General features: G+C 46.3%; 1 protein-coding gene across 1 annotated transcript in view; it reads left to right on the top strand.

Annotated features, from left to right (window-relative positions):
* CDC45 (cell division cycle 45) overlaps window positions 1-18,619 on the top strand; it is a 33,727-nt gene that overhangs the window by 5,401 nt on the left and 9,707 nt on the right. Inside the window, exons 6-13 of the mRNA XM_047697879.1 lie at window positions 5,166-5,221; window positions 7,043-7,091; window positions 8,427-8,488; window positions 10,374-10,424; window positions 11,796-11,915; window positions 13,434-13,565; window positions 13,817-13,915; window positions 14,513-14,674. Coding sequence (XP_047553835.1) covers window positions 5,166-5,221; window positions 7,043-7,091; window positions 8,427-8,488; window positions 10,374-10,424; window positions 11,796-11,915; window positions 13,434-13,565; window positions 13,817-13,915; window positions 14,513-14,674 — 731 coding nt within the window. The remainder of the gene's footprint in view (window positions 1-5,165; window positions 5,222-7,042; window positions 7,092-8,426; window positions 8,489-10,373; window positions 10,425-11,795; window positions 11,916-13,433; window positions 13,566-13,816; window positions 13,916-14,512; window positions 14,675-18,619) is intronic.

Raw genomic sequence — 18,619 nt, 5'->3', positions numbered from 1 at the left:
CAAGAATGGTTTCAGGGGGAGAGCTGTGTTGCTTGAGGAAAACTAAAACAAGATAAGGGGCTGGACAGGGAATGGGCTGCTTTCATGAAGGTGGACATGGACACTTGACCTGAATGAGGAAGGCAGGAGCCAGGGAAATCCCTAGGATCTTCCAGCATTCAGTGTAGCGTGTCCACAGATACAAGGGCCCTGTAGGGGGGATAGGCAAGCAGAACTGACCAGTGGCTTTGGCGTTAAAGAGAATGTCGATGGTTCCTAATGTCAGAACCCGTCAGAACTTCCATTAACTTTCTTAGTGCATCTATTTGGAATCTGAGTTTGTGAATGCTTTCTATGATACTCATAATGATATACATAATTTTCCACTGGCTTTTTTATTTCTTTTAGAAGTTTTATAATTTTAGTGTTTTTTAAATTCTTTATTTAAATTCAATTTAGTGAACATATACTGTATTATTAGTTTCAGGGGTAGAATTTAGTGATTCATCATTTGCATATAACACCCAGTGTTCATTGCTTCAAGTGCCCTCCTTAATGCCCATCACCCAGTTACCCATCCCCCCACCCACCTCCCCTCCAGCAAACCTCAGTTTATTTCCTAGATATCCATGTCTCTTATGGTTTGTCTTCCACTCTATTTTCATCTTATTTCATTTTTTCTTTCCTTCTCCTATGTTCATCTGTTTTATTTCTTAAATTCCACATATGAATGAACTTGTGTGGCATTTGTCTTTGACTCATTTCGCTTAGTATTATGCCCTCCAGTTCCATCCACGTCATTGCAAAATGGCAAGATTTCATTTTGAATAATAATTCCATTGTGTATTTTATATATATATATATATATATATATATATATATATATATATCGCATCATCTTTATCCATTTATCTGTTGATGGACATCTGGGCTCTTTGCACATTATGGCTGCTGTGGACATTGCTGCTATAAACATTGGGGTGCACGTGCACCTTTGAATCACTGTGTCTGTATCCTTTGGATAAATACCCAGTAGAGCAGTTGCTGGGTCATGAGGTGGCTCTATTTTTAACTTTTTGAGGAACCTCCATACTGTTTTCCAACGTGTTTTGATATTTTTTTGATATTTTGTTTTGATATTTTTTTGATATTTTTGATTTTTTAATTTATTTTTTATTTTTTTCTAACGTGTTTTGATATTTTTCTAACGTGTACAACAGTTAAAAAGATAGTACAGTGAATACCCATAAACCTTTCATCTGGATTCAGCAATTTTTCACATTTTCCTTTTTTGCCAGTTTGCCTTCTTTCTATGTATGCCCCCCTCCCCGCCGGTTCATTTGAGAATGAGTTGCAGACACCATGATGCTCCCTGACAAATTCTTCCATATTCATCTCCTAAGAACATTCTCTTCTATAAACACAGTACCATCATCATACATAAGAAATTAGTAATGTCATCTATTCAATCCATATTCCAATTTCTTTAATTGCCCCCAAAGTAGATTTTTTTTTAAAGATTTTATTTATTTATTTGACAGATAGATCACAAGTAGGCAGAGAGACAGGCAGAGAGAGAGGAGGAAGCAGGCTCCCCACCTAGCAGAGAGCCCGATGTGGGGCTCAATGCTGGGACCCTGGGATCATGACCTGAGCTGAAGGCAGAGCCTTAACCCACTGAGCCACCCAGGTGCCTCTCCCAAAGTAGATTTTATAGCTGTTTTTGTGTCTGAATCATCCAGCCAGAGTTGACACAGTTGTAACTAGCTATTCTCTTAATCGTTTTTTAACCTAAACCGGGATCCCATCTCTTTTTTTCTGTTTTATTTTGAATGACATTGGAAACCAGTCCAATTTTCTAGTATTTATCACTTGTTCATGGAGTGTTTTACTTGCTGCTCTAAATTTGTATTTGCTCTCTTTCAAGTTTAGGCCTACATACCTGATTTTAATAAAAATTAACACTTTTTTAAAAATTTTTTTATTTATTCATTTGACAGATAGAGATCACAAGTAGGTAGAGAGACAGGCAGAGAGAGAGGAGGAAGCAGGCTCCCCGCTGAGCAGAGAGTCCGATGCGGGGCTTGATCCCAGGACCCTGGGATCATGACCTGAGCCGAAGGCAGAGGCTTTAACCCACTGAACCACCCAGGCGCCCCAAAATTAACACTTTTTTTTAAAGGATTTTATTTATTTATTTGAGAGAGAGAGAGGGAGAGCACAAAGGGAGAGCGAGAGGGGGAAGAAGACTCCCCGAAGAGCAGAGAGCCCAGTGTGGGGCTCCATCCCAGGACCCTGAGATCATGACCTGAGCCTAAGGCAGATGCTTAACCAATTGAGCCACCCAGGCGCCCAAACACTTTTGAGAATACTTCAAATGTAATTAAATCCTCATGATTTGTAAATAAACTGGTATCCAAGATATATTCTCAGAAATATTTTTATTTATAAAGGTGCATACTCAGATTTAGAGAAAACAGGCTATATAAATGTAGAAATCTTAGATTCCTTTACTTCCCTTATTTTCCTCTATTTATAATGTAAGTTTCTAAAAAAAATAGTCTCTGTGTACATTTAGATCCACATGGGCTGTCCCAGTGGGATAAATTTTGCTTCAACAACAAAGTGTGATTATAAAACTCAAGTGGATAAGGGAAGCCTATTGTATTTACCTAGTTTCTACTCAGCATGTTCTTTCTTCCATCCTGACATTCCAGGGTTTTTCTTTTCTCATTTTCTTTCTGTTTATAGAAACGCCCTTAACCATATATTTTTTTTCTTTTTTTTAAAGGCAATATGCTGGCAGTAAATTCTCTTAGTTTTCCCTTTTTTGAGACTTTCTTAATTTTTTTCTCTTCGTTCCTGAAAGATATTTTCACTGTGTGTGGGATTCGGGGTTAGCAGTTCTTTTCTGTCAGCACTTGAAAGTTATGCTCCTTCTTTCATCCTCCGTGTTTTCTGGTGAGAAATCTGCTGCCATTCAAACTGTTTTATCCTATAGGTAAAATGTCATTTTCCTTTTGTTGTTTTTGAGATTTAAAAAAAATTGGGGGCTCTAATGGTCAGAAGTTTAATTACAATGTGTCTCGGTGTGGATTTCTTTGGGTTTAACCTATTGGGACTCAGTCAGCTTCTTAAATCTGTAGGTTTATGTCTCTTGCCAAATTTTGAGCCATACTTCTTCATTTTTCAGCCATTATTTCTTCAAGTGGGTTTTCAGCCAATCCTCTTTCTCCTCTCCTTCCAGGACACCAATGACATGAAGGGTAGGTCTTTTGTTGTAGGTTCACATGTTAATGGGGTTCTGTTGGTTTGTTTTTCCAGTCTGTTTTCCTCTCTTGATCAGACTGGATAATTTTTATCATTGTACCTGCTGGTTCTTTCCTCTGTTCCTCCATTCTGCTTTTGAGCCCAGCCACTGAGTTTCTATTTCAGTTATTATACTTTGCAGTTGTAAATTTCTCTTTGGTTCTTCTCTATTCTATTTTTCTACTCATTCGTAAAAGCTTCCTGGTTTTGTTTGTTTGTTTGTTTGTTTTTCCATGCATTTCAGCTACGTTTCTAATTGCCCATTAAAGAATTTTTGTGGTGGCTGCTTTAAAATCTTTGTCAGATACTTCTAACATCTTTGTCATCTTGGTGTTGGCATTTGTGGGTTTCTTTTTTCGTGTGTTCAGTTTGAGATATTCCTGGTTCCTAGTGTGATGAGTGCTTTTCACATGAAACCTGGACATTTTTATATTACGTTTTGAGATTCTGGATCTTATTTAAGCCTTCCATTTTATCTGCTTTCTCTGACATCATTCTGGCAAAGCAGGGGGCGGGCAGCATGATCCCTTTATAGCCAGGTGGAGGTAGAATTTCAAGGTTTCCCACTTAACTTCTGTTAGCTGTGAGAGGAGTTGCTCTTTGTTACCACTGGGTAAGGAAGGTCCAGGCTCACTATTTGGCCTCTTCTGATACCACCACAGTTAGCATGTTGGGAGGTGTTGCAAGTGAAAGGTGGAGGTGTTACAGGTGGGAGATGTTTATCAGGGTGGCAGTCTAGGCTCCCACTTGATCTTTGCTGGCTGGATAGGGATGGGGCCACAGTGTTTTTGGTGCAGTGGCTTGAGTGGGCCAGTTATTATCTCAAAGTTTTCTGTCTTTGGAGGCTGCTCCTCTGGGTCCTTGGCTTTTGTTGGGGACTTTTTCCTCTGTGCCTGTTGGTGTTTCCAGATTGCCGGCTTCTTCAGCTTCAAGTCTGGGATATATGGGGCGCCTGGGTGGCTCAGTGGGTTAAGCCTCTGCCTTCGGCTCAGGTCATGGTCTCAGGGTCCTGGGATCGAGCCCCGCATCGGGCTCTCTGCTCAGCGGGGAGCCTGCTTCCTCCTCTCTCTCTCTACCTGCCTCTCTGCCTGCTTGTGATCTCTCTCTGTCAAATAAATAAATAAAATCTTTAAAAAAAAAAAAAAAAGTCTGGGATATATAAGCCCATACGAAAACCTGGGGAACTCATCTGTACCTCACTCCTCAGGTCCTAGGACCCCCAGCTTGTTGGCCTTCCTCTCTACCTTCCAGAGTCTTTTGTTTGCTTTCTATATATATATATACAGGGTTTTCAGATATATTTACATTTCAGACATATAGGGAAAATTAGATGGAAAATTTCCATCTTTCTCGAAGCAGGAGCCTTGGGACCATAGATTTGTAAACCTGCCATGCTACCTCATGTCTTTGCTGTAGGAACTAAAGGGATCATATCTATCAAATTAGAAGAGTGACTGGCACGTGGAAGGATATAGGAAACATTAGTGCTTATTAATCTGGTGGGGAAGCCAGTATGAAGTGGCGATGTACTTATCCTGGATCACACAGTGGTGGGGAGAATTGAAGGCTGGAATGGACAGACGGAGTGCATGGCCAGTGTAGCGGGACCAGGCACTGGAGAAGCATCTGCTCCTGTCCACAATCTGGTATCCTCAGTGCCAGTGGGCCAGAGGAGTCCTGGCTATTCCCCATCTCAGTTTCTCCCTCCTCCAGGACCAGCCTGAGCTCAGGACATGGGAATGAATGACCCATGTTTTCCCTTTGGGGGATGGGGGCCCATGCCTGGTGGCTTGTGCCTCATCAGAACCTTCTTAGGCTACAGGGATAAATTCCTGGCTTCTTTGTTCAGCCCTTTGTTCTCTTTGTCCCCGCATCAGGAGATAGTGACACGAACCATGAAGAGGAGGCAGCGAAGAGAGTGGGAGGCCCAGAGGTGAGTATATATTTGAAGCAGTACGCTGTGCCACAGAGCCCGTAATCCCTGTGGAATACTTGTGTTTTCCATGGGGCCTGGATACATTTTTTTTTCCCACTTGAGAACAGTTCATTTAGTTTAGAAATTCTGGGCCAGTGGCTCCAGGAGCGAGCATGTGGCCCCTGCATTGGAGGAGAGCTCTGGGTCTCCTCTGTATCACCCTGCAGTCTCACGAGTGGCAGGACTGGGCCCAGAGGTCTCCCAGATACATGCTGTTAGGGGAAACAGCCCCTTGTCTTTTATATTTGTAGTTTTCCAGATGTACTTTTATTTGTTAAGTTCTTTCTAAACGAGATAGATGCTAATTGTGTAAAGGTTTTCATAGAAAAAAAGCGTGTGCAAAGGAAACCAAATTATTCTTAATTCCTCTCCATATTGTCAATTTTAAAAAGTGAAGGGCTCTAGGGATGCAGGGGCGGCTCAGTTGGTTCAGCAGCCAACTCTTGGTTTCAGCTCAGGTCATGATCTCACAGTCATGGAATCAAGTGCCATATTGGGCTCTGAGCTCGGTGTGGAGTCTCCTTCAGATTCTCTCTGCCTCTCCCTCCTGCTCACTCTTTCTCAAATGAATAAATAAAATCTTAAAAAAAAAAAAAAAGTGAAATGCTCTTAAAAAAAAAACAAACTGGAAAGGTGACTATAGCTCGAGGTGACTGTGTAGGCATGCTGTTGAGCTGAGAATTCCTTGCTAGATCCAGTCCTTGATTTGTAAACAAGTATTGTGCTCAGCCACCCCCTCGTGGAAGGACATTGAAAAACCATTTTGGGGGGCATAAGGAAAGAAGAATGAATAGAATCCTATTCACTGATTGGAAGAGATTCTGACTTTGGGTCAATCTTCCTGGGGTAGCCACACTGTGCATATTTTATATGATCATAATATGCACACCATTTTGCATTTTTTCACTTAATATAACCATTTTTTTTTTAATTTTTTTTTTATTTTTTTTTTTAAGATTTTTATTTATTTATTTGACAGAGAGAGATCACAAGTAGATGGAGAGGCAGGCAGAGAGAGAGAGAGAGGGAAGCAGGCACACTGCTGAGCAGAGAGCCTGATGCGGGACTCGATCCCAGGATCCTGAGATCATGACCTGAGCCGAAGGCAGCGGCTTAATCCACTGAGCCACCCAGGCGCCCCTAATATAACCATTTTTGATAGTTCCAAGCAGCTTTTATAACATGCACTGTACTTAACTTGGCCATTCCCCTTCTTTTTTTTTTTTTTTTTTTTAAAGATTTTTTATTTATTTATTTGACAGAGAGATCACAAGCAGGCAGAGAGGCAGGCAGAGAGAGAGGAGGAAGCAGGCTCCCTGATGAGCAGAGAGCCCAATGCGGGGCTCGATCCCAGGACTCCGAGATCATGACCTGAGCTGAAGGCAGCGGCTTAACCCACTGAGCCACCCAGGCACCCCTCCCCTTCTTTTTTGAACCAGAGGTTACTTCCAGTATTTTGCCGCAACAAGTAGGGAGACGATGAACAGCCTTGGGCACACAGTGCTGTTTGCTTGTTCCTTTGAACTGTTGTGTTAGGGTAATTTCTTAGAAGTGAGATTCTGGGACTAGTCTATGCCATTTTACATTTTTTGTTGCCGTAAGCCTTTTATGTCAATGTCACTCCCTTCCCTGCCCTATACATGTATACCCTGTGAAAGGGTCTGTAAGTGGCTGACTTAATCAGTGTTTCTCCGAATACTGTCAAGTTTCAGCATTTTCCAAATGTTGGTCTTCCTTGCACTGCTTCCTGCTGAGGGCCTGCATTTTATGTCGTTACAGAAGAGATATCCTCTTTGACTACGAACAGTATGAATATCACGGAACTTCGGTATGTACGGATGGGTGTACTTCACCATAGAGTTCTGATTCTAGGGCTGTGTCCTAAAACATGAGGAGGAATGAGCATAGGTTTTAAAGCCACAAAAGCCTGGTTTGAACCTGCACCCCACAACTTCTGCTGTGTGACCTAGGGCAGATGGGGCAGCCCCTCTGAGGCTTAAGCTTCTTCACCATAAAAGGAAGAGTACTGCCTTCACTTCCGAGGCAGGTCTTAGGTTGGTCCTGCACACTAATAGATGCCCCTAGGACAGCTGCTTTTATTTGTGTTCATCATCAAAAATACAGACAAGTCTGTTTTAGTCTCTAAGAAGAGAAACCTCAAGAATTTCAGAGAATTACATATTATGGTGTGTGTTATGGAACAGAATTTCATATGAAAAACATACTGTGTTGACTCTGGAAGTGTCGAACAGAGCCCAGGGCTTTAAGGAGCCCTCGAAAATAAGTTTCCAGTAAAATATCTTGTGTTCAGTTTTAGCATTTGGCCCTGGGACCTTGAACTCTGAACGCCATATTTCTAGTATCCCTTTTCCTGTCAAGGTCCCATCGTCCTTTGAAGGATTGTCTTTGCCCTTTTGGCTCTGCCCAAAGACATGGAAAATTCTAAGCAGTGGGTGAGGTGGGTTGGGACAGAGGCCTGGCTCCTTTCACATGTATGAACCATTCCCTTGGAAATTCTGGTGGGCAGCCCAGTGTCATAGCTAATGGGACTTCAGAGTCTTCTGGTTGGACACTGATGTCTCCTGTTGTCTCCCACCAAAACCCAGACTCTGCTCACAGGGAGCAGATGCTTCTGTCTGCAGACAGCCTTGTTAGAAAGAGCTCCCCACAGAGGTCCTGAGGCACCCTCCCTCTTTAATGTCCAGGTAACGGTAACAAAGGCCCTGCCTCACCCAGCCTTCCTGGTAGTATGTGTGTGTGTTTAAGGCCGCCAGCCTTCTGGGAAGAGCATGTGGACATGGGCCCCAACCCATGGGGGCTTCAGTGCCTCCCCGGGTATCACCAAGGCACCAGTGAGATGTGTAGAGGCCCAGGACGGTGCTGCACCCAGATCTTCTCCCTTGCATGACAAAGTGTACACACAGGAATGGTGAATTAACAGAGGACCCCCTGTAAGTCACTTGAGTTACTCTGTCTTCTTCCCTCAGTTTGACCAAGAATCCACCCACGCTTCCTTCCCTAGCTGGGAAGACCTTCAATCTTCAGGGGCTTGGTTGGGACCCTAGATAGCTCAGGTCTGGCCCAGGTGTACAGCCCAGCCCCAATGTGTACCCTTCTTTTGAGCACAGCTGCCTTGGATCTCAGCCTTCTTTCTTTCTTGCAGTCAGCCATGGTGATGTTCGACTTGGCATGGATGATGTCCAAGGACTTGAACGATATGCTGTGGTAGGTAGGCCCCACCAAGACCAGTGCTGTGTGGGGCTTCCTTCTCTCCAAGCAGCTGTCCTCCCACAGTGAGAACAGGGTCTGGAGGAAGACATCTCTGTGCGGTTTCCCACCAGGAATATCAGATACAGCCCCTTTCTGGGAATTTTCATGGACCTGCTTTTCTTCCTGAGACTCTTGCCTGCCTATAAAGTTCTGGGGGAAATGGAGGGGACACTGTTGGATGCAGAGGGTCGAGGGTGGGGCCTGACTACAGCTCTGCCTTTCCCACCCTATCATTCAGCTTTGATGCCTGGTCAATTTGGGTAACAGAAGGAGCATGGAATTTGAACAAAACAGGCCTTGCTAGACATGTTTGCATCCCTAATGTGCAGTGGAATCCAGCACAGGAATATCCATTAGCCCACCTCTGAGTTTGCGACGCAAGCCATCAGCACGAGTGCTCAACACAACTTAGGCTGGTTTAGAAACTAAACCCAGAGTCTGAGCAAAGAAAGTCTGGATCTGGCCTGCTCCACCCCCTTCAGCCCTCTGCTCGGGTCCTGGTTTTCTCCTCCATGAGATGAGGCGGGGAGGCCCTTCCTGGCCCTGAGCCCATAGTGGGGACTATAATGGTCTTTGCTGAATCAGGGTTTTAGGACAGCCAAGGGCTGGGGCAGGACCAAGGCACTGGCCACACTGAAGCCCAGAGTTGCTGTGTCATCACCCTGAGCTGGTGACCAGCTGTAATCCACAGACACTTGGCTCAGCTCTCTTTGCCTCAGGTCCTCGTCCATGGTGTGGACTGACAATCCCATACCTTGGCAGAGGGGCCAGCTTGTAAATCAAGAGATCTTGCAGCAAGGTCAGGTGGGATCCCTCTACCGTGCCCTGTAGCCACAGTGTGTGACTGCCATGTCAGCACTGCAGAGCCTTTGATGAGCACCTGCTCTATGCTCAGGAGTACCCTTGACAGCCCACTCACGACAAGCACCCCAGTTGAGCACTGATGTCAGAATGTGGCCCTGTGAAATACCTCCAGAAAACTCCAGAAACAGCACAAGGACAAAAGCAAAATAACCTGATATGAAATGCATGTGTGGAAAGGTTGGAAGGAGGAAGGGTAGGTCAGGGAAGACATAGCAGGGTGGCCTTTTTTTGAAGAATACCTTCTGAAGAGATGCTTGCTGTACTGAGATAGGGTGCTCAGACACCCTGCCCCCAGGTGAACCTTCCAGGGCGTCCCCTGCCTTACCTATACCCAGCATCTCTGGCTATTCTCGGCTCTCACCCCAGAGGAGGGTGTTGAAGGATGCAGCCTGGAGACTGACCAAGGGTACACACCCGAGGTCCTAGTCCCTCTTGCCAGGGGCTGGGCACAACCCTGGGGAGGTCAGGCCAACCTGGGTCTCCATGATCATCTCATCCACAATAGATGAGCTAAGAGACGGGACCTTGGAAGGCTCTTAAGAGGCCTAAATGCTATTGCTCCATGTCCCACCATTTTAAGACAGGGAGACATGGGCGTGTTGAGGGTCTGCTATCCTATAGGGTATATTGCATAGTGGGCGGGTGGCACGAGGGGCTAGGTGGGGGAACGATGCGTCAGGATCCACTAGCACCTGAATGCGGTGTCTGCTGTAGCCCCACTCCAGCAGGATGAGAGCAGAGAGTGGTAGGGTCAGCCAGGACATAGAGACAGTGTCAGGCCTGCCATCCTTGCCCTGGGAGATCTTCCTCCTGAGTCCCCAAAGCTCCCACAGCAGTGACACTGGGCCGGGAGCTCTGAGTTGGCCCCATAACCTTTCTACCCTGCAGCGGAGAGACTGCCTGTCTGATGGTGGGCCTGGGCCGGGCCATGTTAGCAGGACGCTCCTGTGAGCTTTGTTGCCCTCTTCTCTTCCAGGTGGGCCATCGTTGGACTAACAGACCAGTGGGTACAAGACAAGATTACCCAGTAAGGATGTGCTCCCTCAGACTGAGGTTGGCCTAGGCTGTGGCCTTGGGCCTGGCCTGGCTGCAGCCCCATGTGGCAGTGGGAAGTTGGGTGGCAGAGCCCTGTGGAGGAGGGAGCGGGCCTTGGGCCTGGATCCTCCTCACTGAGGAAGGGCTTAGGATTAGGACCTGTGGTGGAGTGGTGTGTGGCCTGGTGTGGATGCTGTGTCCACCCTTGGAGAGCCCAGCAGATGGAGCCAGAGATGAGGGAGGGAGCTCAGTCTCCCTGCTCTCCATATGTCCTTGTAGGGGGGAGCTGGGAGGAGGTGAGGGCCCCAGGAATCCTGCCAGGAAGGGTGGATGTGATCTCAAAGACACAGAGAAGGCTGGCAAGGACTGCCAGGAGGACTGGCATGGAGCTGAGTCCTCTTATGCCTCTCGGTGGGCAGGCTTTTGTGCTCCCTGTCCCTCCTGATGGAGAGCTAAAGGGCTACGCCAGAATGTAGACACTAGGGAGGCATGGGGTACTGGCACCCACTCTCATCCCCACTCTGGTGGCCATCAAATAGGAGCTCCAAGGGAATCAATAGGGTCCCATACCCTAACCTTGTCCAAGGGCACCCTTGCCTATCACGTGGCACAGCTTTTATGCATTCTGGACCCCTTATGCATTTTGCAGAGATCCCTGTGCCCCCTGTTCCTGCCTCTCCCACCCCACTCTGCCCACCAGTGTCCTGCGGTATAGCCCAGGGACCAGGAGGGTTCTGGGTCTCATAGGCCTGGACACCTTGCTGGGCCTTGCTCCCCCTTTTTTGTGTTCAGGATGGCATGGGGCACGTGCCCTTCCAGGCACTGTCCCTTACCTGTGGCAGCCCCTCTGGTGAGGCTCCGCTGTCAGTGTCCTGGTCAGTGGCCACCAGCAGAGGGACCTGGACTGGGATCTGCCCTCCCCTGCTGTGCTCAGGAGCACTTCCTGTGTGGGATCCACACCCTCTGCTGGGATTACTGACACTATGTGTCCGTCCACTTGACTGTGGCTGGTGGACGGGGTTGTGGCCTCTCACCGTGCCCACCCTCAGGAGGCCTCAAAAAAGTAAGGGCCGGACAGCCGCCACCCAGAGGAGAGTGGAAGGGGGACAGGGGCCCAGCCAGAGCACACCTCTCCCAGTCTCCTCACAGCCACGGCCACCAGGCCCTGGTGCTGGAGCCACACTTGGCTTCTCCGCAGTGGTGGCGGAGCTCCATCAGTGCTGGCAGGAACAGCCCATGCGGTGGGCCAGCGCCTGAGCCTGGGAGGGGGGGGCCCTCCCAAGGGAAGAAGGGAAGCCGCGTGGCCTGGCCGTGTGTGAGAGGAAGGCGCCCACCCAGGCGGCTGGCGGGGCTTTCTTTCCAGGATGAAGTACGTGACCGACGTCGGCGTCCTGCAGCGCCACGTGTCCCGGCACAACCACCGGAATGAGGATGAGGAGAACGCCCTTTCTGTGGACTGTACGCGGATCTCCTTCGAGTATGAGTATCCTTGCAGCTCAGGCTCGCTCAGCTCCACACCGCTGGTTGTGTCACGTCTGTGGGCCCAGCCTGTGGGTGGTGTGGTTGGGGCTGCGGACTGGCAGGTGTGGATTGTGCTACCAGGAGAGAGGGGCCCTGGTGTGCTCTCCAGGCCAGGCAGAGCACCAGGGACTGGGGAGTGGCCACTGTCCTGGTGCTTCTGGGTACCTTTGGCTCTGAAATGCCAGCCAGTACTGTGTTTGGCAGCATCATCTATTTCTTTAGGGCTTATTGTGGGCCTGGTGCGTGTGGACAGGTGCCTTGCAGGGCCCACCTGTGCAGCATGGGTGGTTTAGCAATGAGCACAGACTCTTGCCAAGCCATTCAGCAAGAAGTAAGCCAACATATGATTACAGAGCACCAATGTTTCCTGAGAAGAAGGTAGGGCATTGATAGAATAACCAGGGGCTTATTGGGTGGCAGTGCCCAGGAAAGACCTTCGGGAGGCCACATCTCAGACTGAGACTTAGCCATACTCCACGGGATGGAGGATAACCTGGGCCAGGGCTGTGGCCGTGCAAAGACCCTGAGGTGAGCCTGAGGAAGGGGCTGGAAAGATGGGTGGGGTCTGAGGGTCAGAGGGCCTAGGGCAGTGGGAGGTTGAGGGGTTTGGGGAGTTCAGTTCTTTGTGCTTCAGAGGTCCCTGGGCTGCTGGTTGTGGAGAGACAGACTGTGGCAGCCATAGGTGCAAGGCGTGGCTAGGAGCCTAGCTGCTTCGGTGGTAGGTAATGATGGCAGGAATGATGCTGCCCTGTGCCTACTGCAATGGATGGGGACCAATAAACATGGGTCTAGACAGGTCAAGCAGGAGGTGGTCATAACATGTCTAGGAAGAGGGACCAGATGTGAGGCAGCAGAGATCCCAGGAAGGGGAGCCCCCCAGGACCTGACATATGACGTCTGGGGATCAGGGCCCAGCCATCGGGAGGGGCAGCACAGAGGATGGAGCCTACCACGTGCCCTGAGGCCAGGCCTCTAGGGGCATGTGCGTTGGCATACGTCAGAGCGTCAACATGACTGGCATCCTGCTGAGGCCCTTGGAGGAGGGCACAAGAGGCGTGCAGGCAGACAGGATCGTCCTCACACACAGTCTCACTCACAGCCCCACCAACAGTAAAGAGCATGTTTAAGAAGGGTGAGAATGGGGGTCCCAGCAGAGAGACAGGTGTGGGGGAGGCCCGAGCTAGGTGTAGCACAGGGAGCAGATGGAATGACAGTTTGGACTGCCCTGTGTGGCCAAAGGACTCTCTCTGTCACCACAGGACACAGACTGTCAGAACCCCCATGCCTCAGTTTCCCTGTCAGTTCAAGGGTGATAATGGTATGTGCCCACCCCCTTACACGCCCTCTGTATGGGCCAGGCTAAGCCAAGAAGTTCAAAGAGTGCCAGGTTGCCCATGTAGCAACGGACTGTGCGGACAGGCTCTCCCAGGATGGGTGGGGCCATGTACAGCCAAAGCCACAGCCTCCTTGACTGCCCCAGCCTCCGCCTGGCACTCTACCAGCACTGGTCCCTCCATGACAGCCTGTGTAACACGTGCTACACCGCAGCCAGGTTCAAGCTCTGGTCTGTGCACGGGCAGAAGCGGCTCCAGGAGTTCCTCGCCGACGTGGGGTGAGTGACCAGCTTGGCCCAGAGGCCCCCGTCCCTCAGCGCCCAAGGGAAAGTTCTCTCCCTTTCATTGTGACCAACATCCAGGGGCTGCTTGTTTCTACCAGAAGCACCTCACCCAGATATCATCCGAATATCATCCCTTGTTTGCACGTTCTGGGACTCCTCACAGGGTGCTTTCCGTCCTCTGATGTCTAATGATCTCCTGTCTGAAGCCAGGTCGCTTATATGACCAATGTTCATCATCTTTCCAGCCTCCCCTTGAAACAGGTGAAGCAGAAGTTCCAGTCCATGGACATCTCCTTGAAGGAGAATTTGCGGGAGATGATCGAAGAGTCTGCAAATAAATTTGGGTAAACACATGTTTTTCTGTATTAACTTTCCTTCAGGCTTCAGCTATAACCACATTCCTAAGATAATGCAAAAGCACGATGGCACAATATGAGTGTGACTTGTTTAGCCTTTCCTGGAGTTTTGAGTTCTCTTTGGGTTAAAAGTAGGTCCAGAGCTAGAGAAGTCCAGGTCCTTAAATCCTGGGGCCAAGGTACAGAGCTCTAGTTTGACCTGGTTTAGCCCTCACTGAACACAGGAAATGGCCCTGGGAAGGGCCCACTGGGGCCAAGTTCAGGCAAGCTCTGTCTAGAGAGTTCTGTGGCTACTCCTAGCAACCTTGGATGTAGGAAGGGGCCAGGCACATCCCTGCTCTGTCCCCCAACCAGTGAAACAGCTTTGGACAAGGCACTCAGTGCTCTGGGTTACAGGGCTGGGATGTCAGTTCTTCTGAACCCCTGCATTCCAGGACCAGAATGGTCTTGCCATGAGCATTAGCAGAGGCCAGGGAGGGACAGTAGTACATCTGCTGGCCTGGCCTGGCAGTGAGAGCTCACCCACAGCTCAGGACCCCCACACGCACACAGGGATGACAGCCATGTTGCTTTCTCCCACTGCAGGATGAAGGACATGCGCGTGCAGACTTTCAGCATTCACTTTGGCTTCAAGCATAAGTTCCTGGCCAGTGACGTGGTCTTTGCCACCATGTCGCTGATGGAGAGCCCTGAGAAGGACAGCTCGGGGACAGATAACTTCATCCAGGCTCTGGACAGTCTCTCCAGGTAGTGGGTGTGACTGTGGGGCACTGTCCCCCCTCCACTCTCCCTTCAGGCCACCTCTGGCCCTCAACCTAACACTCTTCAGGGAGGCAGGTCACAGGGACCCCAGGGTGTGGCGGTGACTGTGTTCTGCAGAAATTGAATCACAGTCTACCAGAACTAGGGGTGCATGTGACACATTTCCCATCTATCTTCAGTATGTGTCATTTCCTCTTAAATCCTTTTAATCTCCTTTCTTTTGATTTAAAAAAATTTTTTTTTGTTTTCACCTCCTTTTCCCTCTTCAGACATTTGTGGTATTTATTCAATCTTGTGATTTTTATGATTTTCATTCATCAGTTATTTTCCTTTTATTTCTGATTTTCTCTTATCTCATTTCCTGAGATGTCTTATTTTATTATTATTTTTTTTTAACATCTCTTAGCTTGCTTTGAAATAGAACAATACAATGTTGACCTTTTGGGAGCATATCTTTCTAGAGCACTTTCATTGTTGATAGGGATGCTGTTCTACTCCTTTTTTCTGATAGTAACTTTGAGAGGATTTGACCTTGGTCCTTGTCTCTTGCTCTTTTTTGCGTGTGAATTTCACTTCCTTGACTTTTTCAAAAGAGGCGTAATTCAGACAGCTTTTCTAACATGAGAGAATTGCCACTTCTGTTGCTTTTGTGCAGTGTTAAAAAATGTAAGGGTCTGCTTTCTGAGGTCTCCTGGCCCTGTTCTCTAGCATACTTTTTTAAAGCAGCTTTACTGAGCTATAATTCATGCACTATATAATTCGCCCGTTTAAAGTGTTCAGTTCAATGGCTTTTAGTATGTTTACACAGTTGTGAAATACCACCACTATCTAACTTTAGAACATTTTCATTGTCTCAGAAAAAAACCCTGTTCCTCTTAGCCGTCGCCTCCTAAATCCTCCATCTCTCCCAGCCCCAGGCAACCACATATCAACTTTCTGTCTTAACAGATTTCCTATTTTGGATATTTCATATAAATGGGTATAAATGGACAATACACGGTCCTTTATAATCATAAATTTGAGGTCCTTTCCCTCACACTAAAGTTCTCAAGGTTCATCCATGTTATAATATAAAGGAATTTCTTTCCTTTTTAGTGCAAATAAAACTCTTATCTGGACATACCATATTTCATTCATCATTTGATCAGTTGACAGACATCTGGTAGTTTCTACCTTTTGACTGTTACGAATACTGCTGCCAGAAATACACATAGATACATTGTGTGGACATTTATTTTCACTGCTCTTGGGTATACACTTAATTGCTAGGTCACATGACGAGTCTGTTTAAGCTTTTGAATAATAGCGAGACTGTTTTCCAAAGTGTCTGCAATCATTTTACATTCCCTTCAACAGTGTCTGAGAGTTTGAATTTCTCCACATCCTTGACAACACTTGTTACTGTCAGTTTTTCTCATTGATAGCCATCCTGGTGTGAAGTGGTATGAAGTGGGATCTTGTGGTTTTCATCCGTGTTTCCCTCATGGCTAATGATGTTAAGTAGCTTTTTAGGTACTTACTGCCATTTGTAGGGCTCATTTGGAGAATTGTCTTTTAAAGCCCTTTGTCCATTTTTAAACTGAGTTGTCTTTTTATTACTGAGTTATAAGAATTGCTTCACATATTCTAAACACAAATCCCTTATCGAACCTATGATTTGCAAATAGTTCCTCCCATCCTGTGGGTTATCTTTTCAACTTTCTTGAGGCTGTTCTTCGAAGCCCACACTTTTAATCTTAATCATGTTCAAGTTATGTTTATTCTTTTGTTTCTTATGATTTTGATGTCATATCTAAGAAACCATTTAAGAGTTTTATAATTTGGGCCTTTACATTAGATATGATTCAGTTGAGGTATATTTTTGTGTCAGGTGCAAGGAACGGATTCAACTTAATTCTTTCGCATGTGGACATCCAAATTGTTCTAACACCATTTGTTGAAAAGACTTCTTTCCCCCATGGAATCATTTTGGCACCATGTTGAAAATTGTAAGTGTGGGAATTTATTTCCAGACTCTCAATTCTGTTCCATCATCAGTATATCTACCCTTGTGGTAATACCACACTGTTTTGATTACTATCACTTTATAGTAAGTTTTGATTAATCCATGTTCCTTGAATTTCCATATGCATTTTAGGATCAGCTTGTTAATTTCTGCAAAGAAGTCAGATTGCATTGAACCTATAGATAAATTTGGGGAGTATTGCTGTCTTAACAATATTAAGTCTTCTAGTCCATGAACATGGAATATTTTCCCATTAACTCAGATCCTTTTTAATTTCTCTCAACAATGTTTTGTAGTTTTCAGAGAATGAATTCTTGTGCTTCTGTGTTAAATTTATTCTGAAGTATTTTATTCTTTTTGATGCTATTGTAAACGGACTTGCTGTCTTAATTTTTGCCTGGTCATTGTTATTGCATAGAAATACAGTTGATCTTTGCAGATTGATCTCGTACCCTGCAACATTTTGAATTTGTGTAATAACTCTAATGGTGTTTTAGTGTATTCCTTAGGATTTCATATATACAAGATTTTGTTATCTGCACATAGAAATGGTTTTACTTCCTCCTTTCCAATCTAGCTGCTCGAACTTCCATTACTATCCCTGTGCATTTTTATCTATACCTTATTTTTCTCTTTTTATATTGTCTCTATCTTACTCAATTTTGATTCCATTCTCAGCATTTTCTCCTCATGTGGAAAGCAGCTCTGACTCCGGAGCTAGACCACTCTGGCCCCGCTAGTCTTTACCATAGCCCCTTGCACTTCACCACAGCTCCTTGCACTCACCTGTTCTTGGACCGGGCAAAACTCTCGCTTTGGCCTGCTGTTCCCCAGTTGCCTGGAATTTTCATCATTCTTAGGTCTTGCTACTTCCCTGCTCCCTCCCACACTGACTCCAGCAATACAACAGTCTTGTGGCCAGTTAATGGTCTATTCCCCCTGCTTATATTTATTTTGAGGTCTGTAGTGTTCCTTTATTCTCTTGTTTTGTTGTGAGAGTCCTAGATTTTTGGTTTACAAAGTGGTTGCTCTACCTATGTTTATCTAGAAATTTGAGGAAATGCCATAACCATAGTATAAACTGTTAAGTGTCCTCATCCCAGAGTTGATGGAGCATTTTTAGACATTGTCTACTGATTTCTTGCTATGAGGGGACATTTATTCCTCTTTTGCGCTCCTTTCCCCTCCTGTGGGTACAGTTATGCCACTATTTGTAGCTCCTTTGTAACTATAACACGCCTACATCTTGTTCTATCACCATTGTCTCTTGTCTCCCTACTTTGTAAGAAGAGGATATTAGCATTCTTACTTTTCTCTTTCCCCATAACTTTCGCTTTGTAAAATTTATACTTTTACATTTTCAGGGTTAATAACACTTAATCTTGGGTTACAGAATAGAATGCAAGTCATCTCACCCTTGGCTATAGGTAGATTCTAGATGATGAAAATCATAGTATTACTTCATTGTGCTAATAAAATATAACAGAGTCCCTCATGCAGTGATTATATTACTTTCTGGTACTGCTCTTTGATTTTCCTGGAGATCTTAATTGCTTTCTTTTCTATATCCTGTTTTTCCCAGCTCTCCTTCCAGGAGATATTCCCTGAATCCTTTTTGTCCAGGAAACCCCAGAAAGGCCTGGGGTTCTGTCTTCTGACACCAGCCTGGACCTGCAGCTCTCTAGGCCTGCTGTTTGCTGCCACCACTGTTGGCCCTTGACTGTGCCGTGGGTTAGAGCCAGTGTTTCTTAGGATCCTTATCTTTGGTTTTTTCACTCTTTCATTTTAGAGCACAATTCTCAAGTAACTTTTAAAGACAGCACATGTGCAGTAAGCGGTCTAGTTCTTGCATATCTGACAATATCTTCATTTTTCCCTCCTCTGGTTCCTGGTGTAGCTTATTTACAATTCAATGCTGAAGGTAA

This window comes from Lutra lutra, chromosome 12 (assembly GCF_902655055.1).
Source record: "Lutra lutra chromosome 12, mLutLut1.2, whole genome shotgun sequence".
In the NCBI taxonomy this organism is placed as follows: Eukaryota; Metazoa; Chordata; class Mammalia; order Carnivora; family Mustelidae; genus Lutra; species Lutra lutra.
This window is presented reverse-complemented; position numbering and strand designations above follow the sequence as displayed.